This window comes from Calypte anna, chromosome 1, assembly GCF_003957555.1.
Source record: "Calypte anna isolate BGI_N300 chromosome 1, bCalAnn1_v1.p, whole genome shotgun sequence".
In the NCBI taxonomy this organism is placed as follows: domain Eukaryota; kingdom Metazoa; phylum Chordata; class Aves; order Apodiformes; family Trochilidae; genus Calypte; species Calypte anna.
Window position 1 is genome coordinate 70,360,167 of NC_044244.1, and position 24,910 is coordinate 70,385,076.

Here is a 24,910-nt window from a genome sequence, read left to right on the forward strand (position 1 = left end):
ATTCAGTTTAAAAAATACACGTCTTGAGAACATTATGAAGAGCAAGCATGGAAACTGCCTCTTCTTGCTCTTTAGACAGTAGTGCTTGGTAGGTACTTAACACACTAATGAATTGTCATAAAATTTATTATTCAGGAAGACCATAGAATCCATCATTGCCTCACAGGGAATGAAACTAAGAGTTTAGAAGTGTATTATGAAAGATAAGTAATTCATAAAAATGTTTTTGAAAAAATCCTTTTAAAGTTTTAACTTCATATTTTAAATGTATTCTGTTAGTCTGTTGTTGGACAGCTCGCTTCAGCACAGAATACAAATTGTTAGTGGGATTTTCTCGTTTGATTTTTAACCTAGCTACTGCTTTTTATAGATGCAGATCTTAAGTGTAAACCATGGCTTGGGTTTGGTAATCTTAATAAACACATTTTAGGAAAAAAAAAATCTGACTTAAAGTGTGCTCTTCTGCTGGAAAGTACTCCCCTGCTTAAACAGATAAACTGCACAAGGAAAGAAAATATTTAAAGATTGGGGGAAATACAGATGTCTTTTTTTAAACAAGCTGTCCAATTGAAATGAAAATTCTGAGGAGAAAAGGATTCCAAGATAGTAGAGTCATAATGTGGAACTGCTGTTAAACTTCTATCCGTCAGTATAAATTAATTGAACATATTTAGAAAGTTCTATCACTGAAGAAGTCTAAGTAGTCTATAGTCAGTGGTTGATAAGCACAGAGCAAATTAGAAAACGTACACGTGTAACTATTGGTCAGTAGAGTTAAAATTAAGGCAAAAGATGAAATTGCATTTTCTCAGTTTTACCTCTCTGCTCCATTAGTGATATTTGTGTCATGCAGTTTTCAGCATTTAGTTCTCCTTATTTTATTTTTTTTCTGCATTGACAGAGGACATAAGCAGACCCCTCCAATAGTTTATACAGTGATTGTTAGACCACTTGCACTCCTAATCCTTCTTTTGAGAATGCTTTTCCTCTTTGGTGAATATACAGGTAACAGAGCCCACCAGAGATTAGTCCTCTTAGATAATTGCATTTCCAAAGTTATGTACATGAATTTCCTCCAGTCTTTCTTAAAATATATCACATCTGCATTGTAATTTCTTTACAGTTAGTGTCAGAGCTTTCCATTTGTCTCAATGTGTAGTGCTGTGTTCTATGGTTATAGTTTGGCAGCTATGATAATCCAGTTGTACTGGTAAGGCCATTAAGGTTTTTATTTCCCAACAAGGCTACATATGGCAGCATCAGTGATCCAATCCCTTTGGAGGAAATACCGTGCCAGGAAGAAAACTAACTGCACCAAAACAGAGAATCATCAGTTTATAGAAGCTTTGAAACAGAAGCATGAAGCTGCCACAATAATCCAGGTTGGTTTATGATAGTCTCTTAACTTATTTTGCAAATTTAATGAGATGAAAATCTTACCAGTTTTGTGTACTTGTGATTTTCTCTTTTTTTTTTGTTTGTTTATTACTCTGTTAATGGTTTCGTAATTAAAATTTTTTTATTCAACAATGTAAGGCTGAATTTTTAGAAAGATAGCTTCTTTACAAAAAGCTTTATAGCAGCATAAAATTATTTCCCCTTTTTTTCACAAAATATTTCACCGAGTTAGTTTTGCTTGATTTAGTTCCAGCTTTATGTTTTAAATACATAATGCTAATGTTCTTACTGGGGTATGTCTATTATACTGTTAGATGCTGCATAACTAGTACATCATAGAATCTCAAATTGCTTTGGTTTGGTTTGGTAGGGACCTTAAAGATCACATGGTGCCCCCTGCATTGGCAAGGACATCTTCTACAACTAACTACTCTTCCCATCTCTTCTGTCCTACTGATCTGTCTGTCTATCTCAAAGAACCAGGATTGCCTTTTCTATACTGGTACTGGGAACAGACCATGGCCTAGGCTGTCCTATGGTAGATAGTGAGCTAACAGTGAAACACAATGTATTACTGGCAGCAAGGACTGAATTCCATACCTTGGCTCTGTTTAGTTTGCTAAACAGATGTGGTATTTACCTGCTAAGTTGCCAGGGTTCATGGGGTTTTTTTATGTTTTCTAAGAAAATGGACTATGTTGATTTCAGATTTCAAGTTAACTTAAAAACAGTCAGTATTTTAAGTCTTACATAAAAATGTCAATGTGATTTTGGATCCCAAGTTCCATTTTCCAGCCGTTAACAAATGGGAAGTGGAAAAATATTTAGTAAATGTGCAAACTAAAAAACAGGAAAAGTACAGAATCGTATTACAGCAGTCAGTCATGTAGGAAGTTGAGCTAAAGTTCTTTTCTGGAGTACAGTGAGCAGCTAGTATATTAAAAATTGATCTCTGTAAACAAATTTGATCCATTTTTGTACTTATATATTTGGCCTCTACTGTATATTAAAGTGATGAGTTTCACAAATGCATGTAGTGATTAAAATATGCTATTTTCCAAACCTGGTATTTTCCATATTAAGTATGAAAATAGACTTTCAATATTTATTTTCTGTGTGTTTTATGTCTTTTTAGAACTCTTGTGTATCTATCTTGACATTCACTTTTATAAACAAAAGTTTAGTACAGTTAGTCTCTTTTCACTTTAATCTGTACTTCCTTTTATCTTTTTGTCCTTCTCTGAACCTTTACTTCTCTTTACATTCTCTTATTATCTTTTTTAAAGAAGTACTTAGAATGCATTTCCATAGGCAAATATATCACAAATTTGTCCAGTAAGGAAGTTTTCATCTTGTTTCTTAAAAACTATTAGCATATAATTTTTATTTTTTATCGTGACTGAGCACCAACTTGGTGCTTTTATAGACCTGTGTTAAGAACTGCCTTCTGCATACACCCATGGGATTACTTTTCTTCTCCTGTAAAATTATTGGTATTTTTTGAATGATTTTTTTTTTTCATGGTATTTTAAGTGCTTAGGGCATCTTGAACTCTATTGATGTCAAATACTGTTTCGGGGGGAAACTGCTGTCCAGAATGTAATTTTCTTAATTCTATGTAATTTTGATCTCTGAAGTGTTTTCCTGCATCTGATTCTACAACTTTGGCACATGTTTCCAACACTCTTCCTTATTTTTTAGCATTAAATTCCTAATGTGCTCCTTTTCCTTAGATATGATTATGCATACTGGTAATATTTTTTTAAAAAATAAAGATCTTAGACAGTTAAGAAAGAGTAACTGACCTAGGTCAATTGCAAGAGATGTCTCCAAGAATTGCTACTTGTAAACTGTAAGACATTTCGTACAAGTGTATTTTTATTCTCAGTAATTTGAAAGCTGACACTAAGTTTTTTCTTATGTAGCCTTTTCTTTCAGTTTATAATAGTCCCAGAAGGAATTGTCAAATAATTAATTAGTTGACCTAGGTTTGTAGTTGAGGGAGTTTTAGGATTCCTTTCTGCTTACTTGTGGAGAGCCTCTTGAGTACTCTAAGCTTTAGACATGTGCTGGCATTTAATTTGTCTTGTAGTTTTAAATGTCACATAAAGTTCAAAAAACAGATCATTGAGCTATTAAACCAGGGCCCAAGATGTTTTATCTTCCTAATGGGATAACGTAGAGAATCTGGATTTGGGTTTGATCTATGACTTTGTATAACATGCTTTAAATTTTTTGTTTAGGCATTTTGGAAGGGTTTTCTTTTGCGAAAGAAACTGGCCAGTGCTCTTGCAGCTGTTAAAAGTGATGAAGTGGATGATGATTACGAAGAAATAAATGTGGATGATTTCATGCTTTCTGAAGTAAGCACAGTCATTAGTATAAAAGCTGAACATTAAAAAAGAAATATTATTCTTAAGTAATCATGTAGGTGTTGGAAATAAAAGAAATTGAAAAGACTAACAGGGCTAGAGTTAATGTGTTGGATGTCCAGAAATAAAGCAGCATTTGATGGGTATATATATATATATATATATAAAAATTACGTATGCTTATGTACTTGTCATGAATTAATTGCTTCCTACTCTTTGAGATGCTCTGGTAATTACTATGCTGTTAATGTCACACACACACCATAGAACCTTATATATTTATACAATTGAAGGCTAATCAAATATAAGAAGGAAATAACTACTTTTGTAGTATTCCAGTAAAAAGAATGTGCACCCAAAGCCAGAGCTGAAGCAAACATATTAGCTCGTCTTTTATCTTGTAGGTAAAGTGCTAGAAAGATCACAAGTCTGAATACAGAAGTAAATTATGAAAAAAGCATAGTGAAATCAGAAAAAACTGAAATGCTTAAAAGATCTGTGATGCACAAAATACAGAAATTAAATCCTAGTAACTTTTACAATTTTTACAGAGTTAACAATGTCCTTTCAGTTAATAGGACTGAAATGGTTTCAGGAGTTTTCATTCCAAGAAATAGAAGCTGGCTCCAGAGGAATTTGAAGAAAAACATCACATTCTAAACTGAATTTAGTGATAGATAAATAAAAAATAAAAACATTTACAGGATCAATATTGTCATTGAGTAAACAAGGAAAATAATCTTTAAACTGATTTTATATTTTGTAGCCTTAAAGGACAGGCTTACCTATGTAGTTGTCTGGTGCACTGCTTTCTTTAACTGTTCACATTTGATGGCTTTTTTTTTTTTTATAACAGTTTTCAGGCAAAGCAAAGCAAACTGATAGCAATGTGGACATTTGAGACCTAAGAGGATACAACTGAGGGTTCTTTTCATTAACTCTTATCTCTGATTGCGCTTATTTAGCTGCTGCATCTCTGTGAGAGCTGATTGTCAATATTCAGTTGTAATTTTGAAAAGGAGATTGCTACAATAGTCCTGCTACTGACAGGATTAGATCCTACTTATGATCACATATTTGTATGGCTCATAGAGTTACAAAACCAAGTATGTTGTTCACTGGAGCAGCCCAGTTTGCAGCTGAACAGTCTTTGGTCATCTGAGTATAAGCCATCCTTTGCCACCTTCATCCCTTTGAAAATAGTTCAGCTTTGTATGAAAGTATTACCAGTGACTTGATGACTTGGAAAAATTTTTTTTTTATCTTCTCCCTTTCAGTAGCTATTTTTAAGATGCATTTTCAGAATTACTATCTTATTGTAGGAACATGCAAAATGTTTGAGGCAGGAGTCCCAGGAATCATTTGTAAGATAGGAAACGTGTCTGTGTAAATATAGGGATCTGGCTTAAATTTTAGGATTTTTTTTCATTTTAATTTGAAATATATATAAAAAAAAAGAGGATAGTCTCATTAGTTGATGTTCTCTGATCCCTGTCTTCTTTCTAAAATAATAAAAAGCAGAAAGTTGGAGGATTGATTTCTTCACACAGGAAGGAAGTATCTGTTCATATATTAAAGGAAAATACCCTGTTTTGAATTATTCAGATGGTAGGCCAGAGTCTTAAATACTGTAATTCAGTTGAGCTGTTCTTGTTTCACTCTGTTCAGCTCAAATAACCCCGTGATTTTTAATATTTTTTTTTTTTAATTGCTAAACTGACAACTACATGGGCAGTTTTGTTCCATTTGTCTGTCAGCACAATTGCATATGGACAGGTGGTCCTCAGGCCAGGGAGAACAGGAAAGAGGAAGCCAGGAAAAAAAAACACCTCATCTTATTTCAGAGAGGCTTGCATTGTATCGCCCTCTGGTGTTGCCACACATTTCTTCCTTTCTTTCTCAAATTGTTACTGAGTTTATTAGGAAAGAAGTAAAACATGGGTTTAGGGAGCAGTTCGCAGGGTGTTCAGATCTTGACAGGAGAACCAGGAGCTGACAGCTCAAAGGATGAACTGGGCACTGAAAAGTTACTCAAGCCCATACTCTCTTCTGGTAAAAAATTTTAGAACATCTGTTTTAAGCAGAGCAGTGTATGCAATAAATTTACAGAGTTTACACCCATGAAGGGTATCCTTTGCTCGCTCAGCGAGTGAACATTTCAAGAATTTTGGTGTTCACGTGTGATGGCTGTAACTAGAATTTTACCTTGCATATTTGTGATTTTTTTTTCCTTTTTTTTCTTTTTTTATCTTTTTCCTTTTTATCTGTGCTATAGAATTTGGTTGTGAGAATGCAAGTTCTTAGGAGTTGTAAACTTGTTACTTTAGCCTCAAAAGAAAGTCATTCTATGTCAAATGCACAGTACAAGTTCAGCACCATATCACCTAAAAAATGGATTACATGTGATTGAGCTAAATGGCTTTTAGCTTGGTCAGAATAGCATGAATAGTAATCATTTAACCTAGACGTTTACTGGTATCTTCATGTATTCATATCAGTTCCCATACATTGCCAAAGACACTCAGAAAGTAGTGTTTGGTTCCTGTTATATTGTGCGATGTCAAACAGGCCATCCAAGATGATATGTAAGATCTGGCCAACAGATGTCTCAAAGTATGAGCTTGGTATTTAGAGATATTTTCCTGTCTTTCATGTGGACTTTGGAGAATTCCAGCCTTTGTGCTCCAGAAGGCTGATCTTAAAACAGCCTTTCATCAGCAGTCCATCCATGTAGAAAATGATCTACAAGGCAGAGCTCACTTTACCTCTGGTGGACAAAATCTGACAACACATTTGCTTGACACAGCTCTTGCTTTTGTATGATGTAACCAGTAGCGTTGCTGTTTTCCTGATGAGAATATGATGTGAGCCAAATGCATAATATATGAACTTGCCATAAAGCAGAGCTAACTAAATATAATCAGTTTTTAAAGACAATTTACTAAGAACAGTGGCCACTGATTAAAAAAAAAAAAAAAAGAAAAGAAAAAAAAGTTTTTTGCCTTCCATAACAACTGAGTAGAAATTTTCATTTTCTTTATTTTTTTGAGGTAGGAACAAGAATAAAAGCTACCTCATATCTGCTAACTCTTGAAAAGTAAACAGCAATTAAAACATCAGGTTCTTTACATCTCTCACCTTTCATATTCATGTCACATGTCCAAACTGGACACATGGAGTGCAGTTTGTTTTCTTTTTAGATGATACTTTGTTGTATGGTTTTTCTCAGTCTATGACCTTGTGATTGTGGGCTTGGGATTTCTGCTTTCTGCCTAGTGCCAGGAAATACGTGTAGCATATGGATTAGAAGGTCTCAATAACATTTCTTGTACCTTGACACTGTTAGGCCTGTCTAGCTCTTGTAATTGCCTATAGAAGTCAGATGAGGATCCAGCCTTTCTGTATGGTATACTGCAAAGAAAATGATCTTTTTTTTCATCAGATTTCTTACAGAATTCTAAAAATGAAAAAATGTATGAAGAAAATATCATTAGATCCATTCTCTTCCTTTAAAAGGAAGGGAAAAAAGTCTCTCCAAGGTAATATATTGGAAGATAAATCTTTTCCATGAGTGTTTATCAACAGCCTGTTGATATGATCCTGCTTTTTCACCTTCTCTGTTAATGTGTCACATGCCATTCTTACTCTGTGGAATCATCAGATACATAAAGCCTCTTTTCTACCTCTTTAAGCGGTGGTGCTTATCTTGAGTGCTGAAATGTTGTTTTCCAGCTATCTGATAGTTATTGTGTCCTTGGAAGTTTGCTGTTTCATTCAGTAGCTGATAAAAAAGGCACAAACACAGCTATTAGGAGTTGTGGCCCTCACTACCACCCCAGCTTCACAGCTCTTGCAGAATGTGCTCTGATTGCTTTTTGGCCTTCCATCATAAGATCTTAATGCCACCTGAAATGCTTTTTATTTTTTAAACAGAAACTATTTTCATGGCTTGTCTCTGTCAAATTCTTGGTTAAATAGCCACATTCAAACAAATATTTTCCCAAAGAAAGCCCACTAATAATGCATGACACTAACAATATCACTTGGAACCTATATTTACCCAAATATGCCAAATGGTATAGCATTTGCCTGAATTCTGTTTGGCTTGTATGACATATCAAAGTATCACGACGTCATTAATTACACTTCCTAGTCTTGTTTTTCTGAAGGCAATGCCCAGCATCAGAACTGAATAAACAGACCAAGCAATGGAAAAAAGTGAAAACCCTCAGCTAGTTCTGAGGAGTTTTACACTTGTTTCTGTAGCATCGAAAGAAAATCATTCTATGCCAAATGCATAATTGTGCATGGAAGAACAGTCATCAGTTCTTCTCAGTGAGTACATTTGCATCCAGTCTCTTGAAAGCTGAAGAATCCCAAATCATTGAGCATAACTTCTCTGAGTTCTTCAATTTTTGTATAATGTTAAAACTGACAGTTCAGTGTAAGTATAAATTGGGTTAAAAAGTTCTAGTTAAATGTCTGATATTAAGCATATTCACATACATTAACTTCTGTTGAAAAAGAAATTTTTAGTAATGCCTATTTAAAAATTTCATGAACTCTCTTTTCTGTGCTCTGTTTGAAGAGACCATTGATGCCAGCAATTTTGAAATTGAGTTAAACAGCAGTGCTTTCAGGGGAGCCAAAAAGGAAAATGAGATGTTAGCTTCCTTTCTCCTCCACGCTTAAATCAATACATCTCTCATTGCCTGCAGCTTGACGTACTTTTAGTTTAGAACATAGTAGGTGTTATCCAACCACTGCACAGCTTACCTTAGCTGAAAGTATACAAGTCCCAGGGAACAGATGGGATGTATCCAAGGGGATTGAACAAGCTGCTTAATGTCATTTTTAGGCCATTCTATCATCTTTGAAAAGTCTTGACTACTGAGGGATGTTACTGGTGACTGGAAAAGGGCAGGCATCATACCCATCTTCAGCAAAGTCAAGAAGAAAGATTCAGGAAACCAGAAGCCAAACTATATAATCTCAGTTCCTGGAAAGGTGGTGAAGCAAGCCATCTCAGAAGCCATTTCAAAACCCATAAAAGAAGGTGATTGAGAGCAGCCAGCATGGCCTTACCAAGGGCTGGTCAACCTCATTGCTTTCAGTCACAAGCTGACTGGTTGCTATGAGTAAGGAGAAGGCAGTGCATATTGCATGCCTTTATTTTAGCAAGGTCATTGCCAGTCTCCCTGGCCTTATTCTCAAAAATTTTTGAGGGATGGAGTGGACAAGTAGACCATAAAGTGAGTGGCAAATTGCCTGGTCTGCTCAAATAATTTCATTCTGTGGTGCAGGATCCAACTTGTGGTCAGTAATTAGTGGGTCCAATCATGGATAGTAGGGGACCGATGTAGTTAATATTTTAACTGTCTAATCGAGCAGGGTGCAATCTCAGACAGTGTGCAAGTGATACCAAATTGAGGGCATCATTTGGTATTCTGAAAGGACCAGGTTGTTCTTTAGGGCTTCTTTCACAGGCTAGATAAACAGGCTGACCAGAGTCTCATGGTGTGTAGTGAGAGCAAGTGCAAAGTCCGATATGTGGTTTAGAGTCACTCAATGCAACGCTTGTGGCTAGAGACTGCTGAGGAAACAGCACCATAGAAAAGGATCTAGGGTCCCAATGGACTTTCCTCACCATGCATTTCTTGAGTTTCTAATAGAGGAAACAGAGAAGGGGAACAAAACAACCGTACCCTATAATAGAATCTCAATTTAAGTAAAATTTGTTTAACTTTATGTCTAGTGTGTCCCTGAATGGAACAGGGCTAAGGAATCCTAAATGCTGAATACCGTAAAAACCATTCCCTGGTTCTCAGTCTAGTAATTTTGTTTGTATGGAAAACACTTAAAAATTTTGTTTTGATTTGGAAACAGCAGTAGCTATTGATCGTCTCATAAATCTGAGTTTGCATTAGGAAAGCATCCCAAAGAATCAGCTTCTCAAGCTCCTAAATTTCCCAGAGTAGCAGTGCACGTCCCAAAAGATTTAAGCTGTTGAGACTGCAGTTATGAATCAGAAAATTTCAACTTGCAGATTCACTTGTGCATAATTTATTCCAAACAGAAGGGTTAGTGGTAAGCACATATGAGGGAAATGGTATAAGTGAAGCTGAGAAGACATATTGTCTTTAAAATTTAGTGTTTTAATGTAATTAGAGTTGTTAAAAAAAAAAAAAAAAAGTTTAAAAATTAGTCTTTCTTTGATTTCTGTCTTCCAAATAGTTTTTTGTTCTTATTTCTGAAATAAGGACTATAATAAAAAAGGAAAAGTTGTCTTAATTAAGTCATGTTTCTCATGTGGCATAAACTTTGAAACATGACTCTAAACTTGTGTGTAGTCTATTTTTTAACCCTGTTTTTCTTCCTAACTTCCCTTCCTTTGACAAAACTGCAAGCTGAAGTACAGCTTTCTTTTTTTATTGCACTTTTCATATTCATTCTCCAAAATTGATAGAACATTTTGGATTATCTTAGTTTGAATTTGTGTATATTCTGAATGTACAGTACTTAAGGGGGTGAGTACAAGGGGTCCATTAGTTGTTTTATTTGTTGATTGCTTTAATTCATTACCCTGGGAAGGTTTTGTTTGTTTCTTTTCACAGAGCTAGAGGGACTCTATAGGGACATAGCAGCTAGTTTGTATAGTGAGGCAGAGTCAGAGTGGATAAGACCTAAAGGTAATTATCACTTTAATAGTGAAAGACTGTATCTGGGTTCTTAGAGTCATTTGAGGGGTGGCCTGAAGGTGCCAGGATCCTGATGTTTATTGAGGTTGGTGGGGGTATACATCTCAAAATATTTTTAAAGCATATATTTCTGATGCTTGTTTGAGTCATGTCTAACATCTGAAGCTGAGATTACCATTTATTCATTATAGGAATAATTTTTATTCTTGTATTTAAAAAAAAAAATTAGGGCCTCAAGCTTCCTTTGAGCATGGTTAGGCTTAAGAAAAAATGCGTTTGTAGAAAAGTTTGGGTCATGTAGGTCATGAATGACATGAACTACAATAAGCTTCAGACTTTAGGAGAGTTAATAATGTGTTTATACATGCAACTTTTTTTTGTGAATGAAAACCTCTAGGTTCTCTGAGATTTTAATTATTCATTTACTTTTATATATTCTAAAAGAAATTATTTCCATAGTTATAGTCATATGCATTTAGAGAAATCAGATAGATACTTAGATTAAATAGAAATACATATATATAAGATTTTTTTATACTCCAATACATATATTGTTTTTTTCTGAGCTTATTAAACAATATGGAAAAATGGCATTTGGAGAAGACAATTCCTAGTAAAATTTTATTGGATGTGTTTCCTGAAAGAATGTCGTGATTTTTCCAGTAACTGTCAATATATCTTCCTTATAAATGTGTAGCTACACAACTGATTTTCCTCCTCTGATTTTCCTACAAGAATGGGCTATAATAATTAATCAGGTTTCATAAGTCTTCAAAATCTCTGGAGGTCAAATAATCATTATGCTTCTCTTAAATCCATGTGATGTTTTCTGTTTTCTTGGCTTGAATCATTTGGCTTTAGCAATCTTAAGAATGCAGTAATACCCAGCTTTTCTTCCTAATTCTCGTTCTATATGAAGGCAGGGTTGAAAAAGCAGCATTGCCAAAGGTTAAAATACCCTTGTTAGGGTACTTACCTATTTATCTTCACCACATAAAATACATGGAAAACATGAAAGACAAATCCAGAGAAAAGAGTATTTGCCTACTATTTGCATTTCACAGATTTTGTAAAATGTAAATGCACTAAATTAATTGAAGTCTATACATACTTTTGTAAAATTGGTCAAATCAACACAGTTACACATAATATTAAAATTGCAACATTTAAACTGAATTTTTGTGGTATTGGAAATGGAATAATAATGCAACTAGTAGATGATTCAGTTGAGAATGTTCATCTCTGATCCTGTTTTAGCTTTGGAATTTTTTTAGAAAGTCTGGCTCTGAATTGTTATTCAATTTCCTGGCATTGAACTAAGCTTTACACATGAAATTTGAGTTTCTCAGAAAAGCTAGCCCATAGAGTAAGCTGATTCCTAAAAATATACAATGAAAGAAAAGGCAATGTACATAAAAACATTCAGATCTGTAATATCAAAATAAGCTTGCAATTCCAGCCTATTAATAGTATATAAATGAGCATCGAAAAGTGACCCAGTACTTCTTTATCATCTATGAGAGCTAAAAATTTGTGATTTCTTAAGTTTTTCAAAGCATACTTATACTTTTACAGAATAAATTTCTACCAAAGAATACTTAGGCGTTGGTAGAAACAAAGTTTATTTTAAAAAGACATGAAAGATATTGTCCTGGAGTAGCACGATATTTGAATGAAATACATCACAGAGTGAAATACGTTTGCCAGGAATCAAGAGTTACAGCTTTTACAAGTTACAGCTTTGCCAGATGAAAGACAGTGCAGCGTGGCTGCCTGTGGTATGCCCTTTTCCCTTGTGAGTATCCACAGGGTTAACCTTCAGCACATGATCCTTCTGCCAGACTACTCCCCCCCCCCAGTCTCCAAGCAATTATTTAATGTAGGTATTTAACAGTAGGAAATATAGTTCATTGTGTGACATGCATTGCCCCAGAAGAAATTTTGTCAGCGTATTTGAAATAGTAATAAAATGCTGTTGAAATTTTTATCTTGGATTAAAGTACTTTCTATACAGAAAACTAGTAGAAATACTAATTTGACTTACTGATTTATTTACTCTTACTACGTATTATTCACATTTTTAAAAGAAATTGAAGATAAAGAGAACAGATACTTTTTATAATCTGGTCGGAAAAGGGCCATTCTGACTGAGGCTGACACTAGTTACATGCCCCACATAGGGGAGCAGAAATCCGGAAAAAAAACAAATTGAACAACACCAGGCAGGTGAACAGGAAGAATTAATCTTTTTTTAAAAGCAAGGAATACCACACACTATTCCTGTGAAATTGTAAGTGTTTTTTTGTTGTTTTTTTTTTAATGAAAGATGCTTCCCTTCTGGTCCCATTCCTGCTGTCCTGTTGTAATGCTCAGAGACCAATCATGACTCTGAGCTAAGAGTGAGTTACAGATATTAATTTTTTTCTGTTTACTTATAATCTGTTGGTTAGTTTTCACATTTTTATTTTAAGATACTGTGAGGAAAAAAGCACTACGTAAACATCAATAAAACATTTTTTCCAACTAAATCATTGCTGTCTTTCAAATAGTGAGTGAGTCAATGAATATACCAAGGGAAGGACAGTCCTTGACAGGTCCAGCTTCTTTCATTCTTCTCAAATGCATCTGCTTCTGAACTCTTCTGGAAGCAGAGTACTGATGAAGAGGTGTATTTGGCCTGATGCAGAGCAGAATCAAATGCTGGCCTTTCTTTTCAGCCTGTATTGCTAATACCTTCTTGCATCTTCTTCTTCTAGCCAAAGTTGTTTTGGTTTTTATTATACTCTTGTGATCCTCCTTGATCTAAATGAGATGAAAGGCAGTATGTGGTAGCATTATTCAGTTTGGACAGTTAGTTACAGAAATGCTTTAAAGCCAAGTTAAGTTTGACACCATGTCCTGCGAGCTACGTTTTTCTCCAGATTTAAATATGACTCAGAACAGCCCAAATTACAGGTATAGTCATTATAATTGATTTTTTAGCTCTAGAATGTAATACAGAGCTAATAAAAAGTGCCTAGAATTAGGCTGTACAGATAGTGTTTGCTTTGTATGAATAACTGCTGTGTATAAGTAACTCTGCTTTTCAGTAGCTCATTCAGCCCCCATTTAAGATAGTAGAACAATTCTTACTCACTATGTTGGTTGTAGGATTGGATTTTGTTTCTGAGACCACAGAAGTTTAATTTTTCTTGGTAAATAGTCCTTACTTTTTGCAAAGAAGGGAATAGAATAAATACTTAAGGAATAACATAAAAATATTACATATAATAAGTCATGAAATCCTCCAGAGATCATTATTGACCTACAAAAAGGGGAGAAAAAACCCTGTAGGATTAGACTCTCAAAGAGTAAAATATTTGCTGTGAATGAACATAAAAAGTTCTTGATCCTAATGGGCAAATGGAAATAGTTAATACCATGGAAGCTTTATTATTAAAATTAAGGCAAAAAGCCATATCTACATATATTTACACCTTCCTTAGGTTGAAGAATGGTAGCAGGAATAGTTGTATAGTGTCTAATAGTGTTAAAAATTTGTTTTAAACAGTAAGTTGAAGTTCATTTTTTTCTACAAAGTTGTAACAAAAAAATTAAAAACGTCTATGTTTTATGTGCTTGTCAAAATCGGGACTTTTAAGCAATCAGTATCATCTCTGATTTGAGACAAATACTGGAAATAAAGAATAGTGGATACAGAAGCATAAAACATCTCTGGGTAAACTAGTAGGAAGCTAGGAAAGCTGAAGCCTGCATGGAATGAAACCTTGTGGGAGAGTTTAAGGACAACAGGAAGGGCTTCTTCAAATTCATAGCAGATGAAACTAGCAGTAGAGGCAACGTAGGCCCAGTGCTGAATGAAGTGAGTGCCCTGGTAAGAGAGGATACAAGGAAGGCAGAATTGCTGAACACCTTCCTTTGCTTCTGTGTATACAGCTGGAGGATGTCCTCAGGAGCCCCAGGCCCCTAAGGCTGCTGAAGAAATCAGAGTAAAGGATGAGTTTGCCTTGGTTGATGAGGATTGGGTTAAGGATCAGTTAAGCAATCTGGACATCCATAAATCCATGGGTCTTGATGTAACTGTGGGTGCTGATGGATCTGGTGGATGCCTTTGCTAGGCCACTCTACATCATCTTTGATAAGTCGTGAGGAACTGGAAAGGTGCCTGGGGGCTGGAAGAAAGCAAATGTCATTCCCATCTTCAAAAAAGGCAAGAAGATCTGTGTAACTACAGACTGGTAAGCCTCACCTCCATTCCTGGAAAGGTGATGGAACAACTTACTATTGATGCTGTCTCCAGGCACATCAAGGAAAAGGCTTATGAGGAGCAGTCAGCATGGCTTTACTAAGGGGAAGTCATGTCTGACCAAGTTGATAGTCTTTTGTGAGGTCATAACCAGGTGGATGGGTGATGGCAGACCAGTAGGTGTATTTTATCTTGATTTCAGGAATACATTTGACACCGTCTCCCACAGCATCCTTGGAGATAAAGTGAGGAAGTGTGGCCTGGATGATCGGGTAGTGAGGTGGAGTGAGGACTGGTTGAAGGACAGAAGCCAGAGAGTTGTAGTCAATGGGATGTGGTTTAGTTGGAAGTCTGTTTAATGTACTGCCTCAAGGGTCAATACTGGGACCAGTATGATTCAATATATTTGTCGATGACCTGGATGAGGGAATAGAGTGTGCTGTCAGCAAGTTTGCTGGTGACACAAAACTGGGTGGAGTGGCTGACACCGCAGAAGGCTGTGCTGCCATTCAGAGGGACCTAGACAGACTGGAGATTTGGGCAGGGAGAAAGTTCATGACTTACAAGAGTGTAGAGTTTTGCATCTGGGAAAGAACAACCCCAGGTACCAGTACAGGTTGGGGACTGAGCTGTTGGAGAGCAGCACAGGGGAAAGGGACCTGAGGGTACTGGTGGATGGAAGGATGACCATGAGCCAACAATGTTCCCTTGTGGCCAAGGAGGCCAATGGCATCCTGGGGTGCATCAGAAGGGGGGTGGTTAGTAGGTTGAGAGAGGTTTTCCTCCCTCTCTACTCTGTCCTGGTGAGGCCGCATCTCGAATATTGTATCCAGTTCTGGGCCCTTCAGTTCAAGAGCGATGTGGAGGGTCATCAGAGGGTTGAGTGCATAGCCACCAGGATGATTTAGGGAGTGGAGCATCTCCCTGTGAGGAAAGGCTGAGGGACTTGGGCCTCTCCAGCTTGGAGAAGAGGAGAATGAGGGGTGACCTCAGCAATGTTTATAAATATGTAAGGGGCGAGTGCCAGGAGGATGGAGCCAGGCTCTTCTCAGTTATGTCCAGTGATAGCATATAGGGCAATGGGTGCAGCCTGGAGCATAGGATGTTCCACATAAATATAAGGAAAAACTTTTTCACTGCGGGGATGACAGAGCACTGAACAGGCTGCCCAGGAGGTTGTGGATTTTCCTTCCCTGAAGACATTCAAAGCCCCCCCTGGACATGTTCTTGTGTGACCTCCTGTAGGTGACACTGCTCTGGCAGGGGTTTGGACTCGATGATCTTTTGAGGTCCCTTCTAACTCCCATCTGATTCTGTAATGTCTGTTAAATCAAAGGTGTGTGATTAGTGCATTTGTAAAGCTATGTTAAGTACCTCAGTATTTGTGAAATCAATTCCCCAGTTTGGCTTTAGAAATAAGCATAAATATAATATGCCTATTACAAGTTTTGTAGAACATACAATCAAACATTATAATTTTATTTGCTTTGTATTCATCTCCGATTGCCCTGGGTATTTTAGTGGAGAATGCTAGGGGTAATAGATCTATTTTTTAGCCTGAGGTACTGGTAAAACTGTCATAACCTTTGCATTAGTTATATTTTAAGATTGTGTTTATGGGAAAGATACGGATAGAAGTTTCTTGAACTTAGTGCTGTCAGAACCTCTAGAGATAAACATGGTGAAAGAACATGTATTTGAAGTCAATTATGTGTTTATTTATCTTGGCAAAAGCAAATGACAGTGTGGTATATTTTTATAAGATCCTATACATTCATAGGAGTTCCAAATGGGCTTAATGACAAATCAGTTATTTTTTCTCCTGCACTTTCTTACCTTTAAATTATGTTTTTATATTTTCATTGATATTCCTTTTCAACACTTTGAACACTGAAAGACACTTTACAGTGTCTTTATATCTATATAGATATATAGATAGATACTGTCTTTATATATAGGCTATGAAAGAAATAAAAATACTGTGGAGAGAATTATTCAGTGGAAACACTGAACTAAAATTTTTTTTTGAGGAAAATTTCAACCTAAATATTAAAAGCAAAGAACTTTTTTTGGGTTATAGTACAGCTGAAAAGAAAAAAGATTCAATCAGTATACTACTTAAGTGATTCTTGTTCCCAAAAAAGTTAACAACAGCATTGGAGTGTTAGTTTTTGTATTTCATTATTTTATTGATTTCCATCACTAACAATTTCATTAGAGAGGTAAAAATTCAAATAGCTAGAATGCAAGCTTGACAGTGGAACTTGGATCACATTTGCTGTTATTTATATATTTACTTATATACCCCAGTAATTAATGGACACACCAAGTAAGTTGATTGACATTTAAATTTTCCAAGGAATGGAAGTCTTATCTCACTCCCAGCTATATTGTTTCTTCTGCAAATAGAGCAGGAAGAAAATACTTTATAAATTTGCCATTTTCGTATATTTTATATACCGGCAATATTGAAAACACATCTTGGCAGACATTGAGTTGACCTACGACTGAATTGCATGGCCAGATTCTCATCTGAAAAGCTAGAAATACAATTTTCATCAATCAGATTTTCTTTCTTTTTCGTAGTTACTCATTTTGACCATTTTATGCATAGATCCTTGGCAACCACAAAACTTGAATGTCACAGTTTTGTCTTTGCTGAAATACAAAGATGTCAGTCTTCTGTGTCCAAATTTTACCAAATTTATGTCTTTAAGTGATTCATTTAGGAATTTTATTTTTTAAAGTCTACTTCTGGAATAGATTTTTACTGTGACTATTTGTATTTTATAATTAATATTGTTTGAATCAACCACTCAGTGGTTATCAGCATAAGAGTAATCTCTGAGGAGAGATAGAGTAGTGGGTTGTAGGGAAATATCACAGTTAAAGAATGTGGTGCATTTAATTTGTTGCCTGCCTCTGCAGTGTATTTACATAGATTTTTTTTAACATAGCCACCTGAGAGAGGAGATATGCTAAAAATGACAATGCTGGGTATCTGTCATTAAATGAAATGGTAAGAAGGGGAAGACTGGTAAAGATACATCATTTAATAATGAGGGCATAGAATTTATACAGATTTGTAAAATTTTATTAAAAGAATGAAAACTAAAATATAATGCAGTCAAAGAATCAGGAATTCCAGAAAGTAGCATCAATGATGTAAGAATGCATCCCATCCCTTTTAAGATGTGAAAGTAAAAGTTAGCTGAATATTTATTTTGAAAAGCTAGGTCGTAGTGGAAGAAGAATAATACTTGTTCACAGTTATCTCAGGAATACATCGTGGTCAAAGATTCACTAAATTATGTGACCAATACCTGAGGTAATTATTTCAAAGTAGCAGATATGATCCTTTTGTCACTTAGAATTTCAGAGGGCTTGGAAGACCTTCTTGTTCACCCAGACTACACAGTCAGGTATCCAAAGTTAGGATCATTTCTCAGGGTCAGAAATCAGTACAATTCAAAGTCTTCTTTGAATGGGAGAAAGGTAGTCCAGTTTGATAAATCTGACATTTAAAAAAAAAAAAAATGAATCCTAGGCTTTTTTGCTGTTGAAGTAAGATGTACCTGAGTGACTGAGCCCTGTGTAAGTGAAGCTAAATTCTTCAGAGGTATCTACTTACTGTGTGGGAGTAATTTACTTCTCTCACTTATCATAATATATTGAAAGAACATATGGTCATAAAACTCAAGAATGTATAGGAAAAATAAGTCATATAGAGGTTAAGTTTGAAACAAAATCTAAATTTATTTCTTATGAAAGAAAACTGAATTCTGCCTTGAAGTATAATAAACACCAGTTAGTAGCTAATCTGGTCACCTCTTCATTCCAAGCTATTATTTTAGTTTGTAAATTATTCTATTACATCAAAAATAAAACTGGTTAATTGAAGGAATAGGCACATACAGCTTTTTAATCCCAAATTTCAGTAAAAACAATTCAACAATTCAGTTTAGCTCAACAAAAGCAGGTTTGACAGAATCATCCACCTATACCTGCATATAAACTACACAATCAGTCAAAAACAGCAGACAAAGCTATTAATGGTTTTTAAACTTTTGAGTACTTTAGGTCTGGATTTTTCAGAATTTGGTAGTCTTTTTTAGTACTTTGGATTTAATAAAAATGTTGAGAAAAAATTACAAGCATATGAGAAAGAGGGGATGCATCTCATTTAAAAAAACCGAAAAACTAAACCCCTACCACCCAAGAAACCCCACAATCCAAAGCCTGTTATTCTGATTTATTTAAAATAAGTACAACACAGCATCTCTAAAAGCGTTTTAAATTCTGTTGCTCTGCAGGTGGCAGTTCTGATATACAACTTGAAACAGTTTGTAAGACAATTTAAAAGAGACTTTGCAAAAAGTTATCAAAACTAAACTGATTTTATCAGTGCACTATTTGACTTTACTCATTCATGCAGGCTGCATTAGAGAAGGAATGGCTGACTCTAGATACCACCCGTTTCCCTTCAAAAACACTCCTGCTCTCAAACCAGCTGCACTGGCCAAAGGTAACATGTCACAGAAACTACTTATTCTTCAGTCTTTAGTCATTCTTTAAGGCTATGCTATTCTGGGGTGATTAATATGACAATCTATTGACTTGGAAAACACAATTACTTTTAGAAGTTTCAGACTTCCTCCTCATCCCCAGATACAATTTTTTTTTTTAGGTTTTCTTTCATTTGCTTAGTTTTTTCTTTATTTTGGATTTATTTCAACACTTGACTTCACAGTAGCAGAAAAAAAGATGATGTACTTCATCTGTACATTTGGCAGTGGATTAAAAATTGCTAGTTGACACACAACTCTAAAAATACTAAGATCTGCTTTATATGACAACAGCTGAATGTTTTCAGAACAGCTAAAGGTCATTGAACTATACTGTCTGCTAGTTATTTGATAAACTTTGAAGTTTTAGCTTTTTCTTTTGGTAGTTTTTTTTCTTCTTGTTATAGCCATAGGATTACTAATGTTTTATTTCCTACAATTAAAAGAAAGGAGTCAAATATATAATAATATATGAAGGTGTTAAGTATGATTAGAGTTACCTTTTTGCCCTATTTAGTTAGTTAGCTGAAAGAAGGTCTGTAATAGGCATATCACTGGTAAAAATCTATTATGTTACAGTAATAGATTATATAAACCCTGATGCAGGTTTACGTACACATTTTAATCTCAATCTTTCAGGAATCATCACCTGCATGATTTTTTTTCTTTTCTCTTACTTAAAAGCATTCTGGGCCTTCAGATTCCAGTGAACATTCGAATAGTTTGCCCTTGTCACCACAAGAAGTTTGGCAGCATGTTAACAGACCACATTCATATTCAGCAGAAAATATCGACTTTCATAGCAGGTAAGTTAAATAATTTTTTTTTCATTATTTTTAGTTCATTTGGATTTCACAAAAAGCAAAAGGAGGGCAACTTGGGGCTGTTTTCTGATGCTACTTTTGGTTAATATATTAGAGGACTTAAAATGTATTTACTCTTGAAAAGCAAATACATCCAGTTCAGTTGCTATTTTTAATTGACTACCAGAATTGAGAATGTAAGAATACATATATTATTATGTATCTCAGTTTGACCATAAGTCATAAAACTTAATTATTTTCACATATATCATAAAAAAGATGTTGAAATAGATATATGTAAGACTAGATAAAGATTAAAAGGGATTTCTTACACAGCTGCATTCTTTTGGAGAGAAAAGACTAAAATATGCTTCAAGTAATTGAAATGTAAACATTTCAAATTGATGGCAGACTTTTATTACTCTCCAAGATAAAGCCTTCCTGGAGTATTAAAATAGATTTTTTTTTGTAATATTTCCAAGCTTCAAAAGTGCCTTTAAAACACACAAACAGCTTGCAGAATAACAAAGGCTGCAAAGTAGTTACCCGAGACCCTTCCTTATTTACTTACCTTTCAGTGCCACTCTTAATCCTTTGTTTTCAGGTCAGGGAAGGGAAGCATGTCACAGCTCTCTGACTGTAAGGAAAAAAAGAAATTTTTGTTCATGTCTGAAAAAGAAGAGAAAATTTCAGAAGAATGGTATGTTAAGCTATTTTGCATACAGAGTGACTTAGAGGAAGGGATACAGTATAGTTAGCTGTAGCTTGGTTTTTTTACATTCCACCTTTCAAGAACCTCTGTTTTCTACCAAAGTGAAAATTAATGTAATTGCTTTTACAAGTGTCTTGGAGCCCAGCTTATTTAATTTCAATAATGCAATATTAAGATAAACACTGTAGCTGTGTAATTTAGAAAGTTTCGTACTATACGTAAGTCCTATATACTTGTGTTCCTTTTGAAAAGTACAATATACAATAATATGCAGCTGATGTAACATAATATATGTAAAATGTTTAGGAAGTTATTTTCTTCCCCTAGGGGTTTTAAGGATATTTCAACTGTACAGCTAATGCTGAAGAGGGCCCATAAAATGAAGCCCAAAAAATACAGTAATAAAAGCTTAGGTAAGTCAACAGTTTGAAAAATTGTTTTATTGATGTAATGTTTATATTCCTAAACCTCAACAGAGTGTCTCTTTGGAAAAGTTTGCTTGCAAAACATTAAAAATTACTTTGCATGAAGGTAGAGTATGAATCAGTAAAAATAACTTTAAATGTCTGTAAAGAAATCAATTTGTTCTAGTGGTAAAATATTCAGATTTTATAAAACAGGATTTTGGAGTTGAATATTTGACAGCTACGTTTAACAGACAATTTTTTTCTTTGTGTTCTTCTATCTTTTTCTAGATTTGGAAATTTCTGCCTTTTGTATTTTTCTCTTTGGGGGAGTCTTTGTTAAAACTTATGCAAGAGCTATTTATGAAAATGACAGTTTGATGTATATTTTTTTGTATTACATATTCACTGTGGAAATGGATAATTCATCTCTAACTTCTTTGTAATTGTCTTCTGGTTCTTCTCAGATACTTGAGTCAATGAACCTTTCTTAGAACCATCAACAGTTAGTATGATATGACAATAAAAATGTTAATTGTATATGTTAATAAAATTATTAATAATTCACTGCTAATATAAGAAAAATTAAAATACATAAATGCCTGGTTAACAACAGGATACAACTCTAAATGATCTTTGGAAACTGTACCTTTATTTGCATATGATTTAAGTTATATCACAAGTCACAGTCAAGTTTCCTCTTTTTTATAACATTGCAAATCTCATATATATTGTTTAAAATACTGAAAGACATTTTGCTCTTGGGAGGGGAGGAAAATCACCTTGCAGATAAAGTTAACAAATGTATTTCTCTGAATAGCTTTTTCTGCTGCAAACATTCTGCGAAGATGAAATATGACAAAAATATCTCCAGTTTAAAAAAATATAAATGGGAGGGTGGGGGGATGGAGAAAAAGGCATGGAGTCAACAAGCCTTGCTTTATTGTTATGGAAATGACAAAAAAAATTAAAAAAAAAAGTTTTAAATATCTGGTATGGAACTTGTTTTTTACAGATGTTCCATTTGGTGGTCTGTGTATCATTTTTTAATTAATAGAGCTTATTAAGTTATTTGATCTTTCCTGCATATGCTCTCTGGTTTATATTAGTATTAATTAATACAGTCATAATTGCCTGATTGAGGATATAATATTTGCTGTACTATTCTTATGATACTTCTAATGGATTTTTGGATATGTCTATATTAACTTTTTTTAAGTCACTTCATATGGCATTTCTGTGTTGAGCTTTTTAATGTATCACTTGGAATATTCTTAAAGTATATTACCAGTTTGACAGAAATGAACAAAATATTAAACTGTTTTTATACTTTCAATTTTCTCTTACTGACACTACCTCATATAAGAATTCTTTTTTTTTCTTAACTATTAAGTACAAAAATAAACTGGATATATATTTTTCCTATATAGAGTTCTCTGACAGTCACTTTCTTTTTTTTTTTTTTTTTTTTTTCAGAGAAGCAGTAAGCTTAATTGCTTAATTTCCAGAACTCAATTTCTTTTCAATACAAAGATTTCCACACTCAATTTCTTTTCAGTACAAAGATTATAATGCTGACTATTATTTGTCATACAGCATACCAGCATTCTTTGGTCATTAAGGACCAAGTAGACTTTATCAGTTTAAAGAAGTATTTTTATCTTAAACTGATGCTAAAACTCAGCTGTTACACTATATTGTATAGTGTAACAATATTAAATTAAATATTAATATTAAATATTAAGGGGATTAAATATTCCCCTTGTGAGAAGAATCTCTGCTTATATAATTGCATTTTACATCATCTACTTCCAGTCAGAGTATTAAGGGTCTGATTGAACAGAGGGACTTCACAGCATTTAAGAGCAGGTATACCTTAATCCTGAGGCTAGCCAGATCCAGATCACAAAGCTGTAACCAGATCCATTAGGCTGCCATTTATCTTCCTTGGATCTCTGTGGTACAGCTCATGCTAGGATACTTAAAGAGGAATTCCCATGTAACTAGAGAGAGAGAGAGTGTTCATAATCTTAGAACATTGCTGCAAGTTTAACCCTACTAAAGCAGGAATTCCATAAGTCACTTTATTCCCTCTAATATTTAAAAACAGATTGAAGTTCATCCCAGTAAGTAGGTGTTAACATTGTCTTTTAATATTTGCATAGAAATTAGCTTCCTATCACCTTCATGTCCATGAGCTTCATACATCTTGTAGTAACTGAAGCTGCAACTGGAATCATGTAGGATTTATTTTATTATCATTTCTTTTATTTCTTTTGCATTTCCAGATCATCAGTGTTATAATTGCAACTGCTACCTCTTAAACTTTCTGACTTAAAGTAGTTGAAGGTATGCAAACTAAAATAAAATAGTCAGTGATACAGATTCTTAACCACTAGAAAATAAATAACCAGCATCCACTTAGAAATGAAAATAAATACATGTTATATCCGTTTACTGATAGGATTAACTAAAGAGCAAAATTTTAATATCTGACAAAAAGCAAAGTAACAACAGAATCTAAAACTTCTAGATACTAGATATTATAAGATATTAAAAAATACACTGATAGCTTTTCTGCTAAGGTTTCAACATCATACTGAACGTCTTTTATACGACACTGAGCATTTCCATGGTAACCATCTGACTAATTGCAGCTAATGCTATGATACTGATGGTTTTTGTAGGAAGAAATGACCTGTCAGAGTAAATGGTCTGCTTCCATATGCTATCAAACTACTTTGCCTTTGGCCTGAGATTCACAAATGTGAAGTGTTAAATCAGTCTCCATTCAGAGTGTTTTACAATTGCTGTTTGATATAGTCAAGACATCTGCTGCATTGGAACTTGTATTAGACAGTCATGAAGAGCTTAGATTCTTAGCATCCTCAAGTTAAATTCCTCAAGTGGGAATTTATTTTTTTTCATTTTCCATATAAAATGTTTGTCTTTTACTGGTGCAACAGTGATGGGATTCATTTGGTTAATTATAGAAGTCCACATCTGAGCTAGCCATCTGCATTCCTTTTGAGAAATAAACAGCCACCTACTAATTTCCTCCTAAAACATAATTCAAAAACATGCTACTTGAATCTCTCTGTAAAAGCCCTTATAGTTCTCTATTGCCTTTATGCAAAACCTAAAGTAACTGGCTGAAGTACAGAGTTAAACTGTAGATATCTAAAAGTAAATGAGAAGTATCGTACCTCGTATGTCTGGCCACGTATCTTCTCAGCAGTGAAAAAAATACGGAAAATACTAGCAAGTGCATTAAATCCTGTGGTTTGTATTACAAGGAAGAGCTTAAAGTAGCATAACCTTATAATAAGGAGTGATTCAGGCAATGCTTATATTGCAGTAGAGCAGTCCCACCAACTAATGGCCTTAAGGCCTGTTACGCCCTAATCCGCTACAGTTATGTGTGCTTGTTTATGTAGCTAAATAAAGTTGTGGCCTGTATTTTAACGATACCAAATGTAGGCTGTGTCTACTTCAACTATTTTTACTGTACAGTAAGATAATGCAAAAAGTGTGGGCAAGAAACCAGAAATTTTGCAGCCAAGGAAAACTGGCATGTTGTCAGAAATATTCCTGTTTATTATGGGTGCATAAAATTCTATACTAAATTCTAATTAACAATCTAAATACAGTAGAAATTAATGCACCTCACTATGCTTAAAAATTAAGCATCTGTGATTCAAAACAATCCTAG

At 34.5% G+C, this 24,910-nt stretch overlaps 1 protein-coding gene across 1 annotated transcript in view; it reads left to right on the forward strand.

The window, feature by feature from the left end:
* LRRIQ1 (leucine rich repeats and IQ motif containing 1) overlaps positions 1–24,910 on the forward strand; it is a 106,769-nt gene that overhangs the window by 34,434 nt on the left and 47,425 nt on the right. The window contains exons 17-22 of the mRNA XM_030465526.1: positions 1,244–1,382; positions 3,642–3,761; positions 19,150–19,239; positions 19,964–20,085; positions 20,687–20,782; positions 21,122–21,207. Coding sequence (XP_030321386.1) covers positions 1,244–1,382; positions 3,642–3,761; positions 19,150–19,239; positions 19,964–20,085; positions 20,687–20,782; positions 21,122–21,207 — 653 coding nt within the window. The remainder of the gene's footprint in view (positions 1–1,243; positions 1,383–3,641; positions 3,762–19,149; positions 19,240–19,963; positions 20,086–20,686; positions 20,783–21,121; positions 21,208–24,910) is intronic.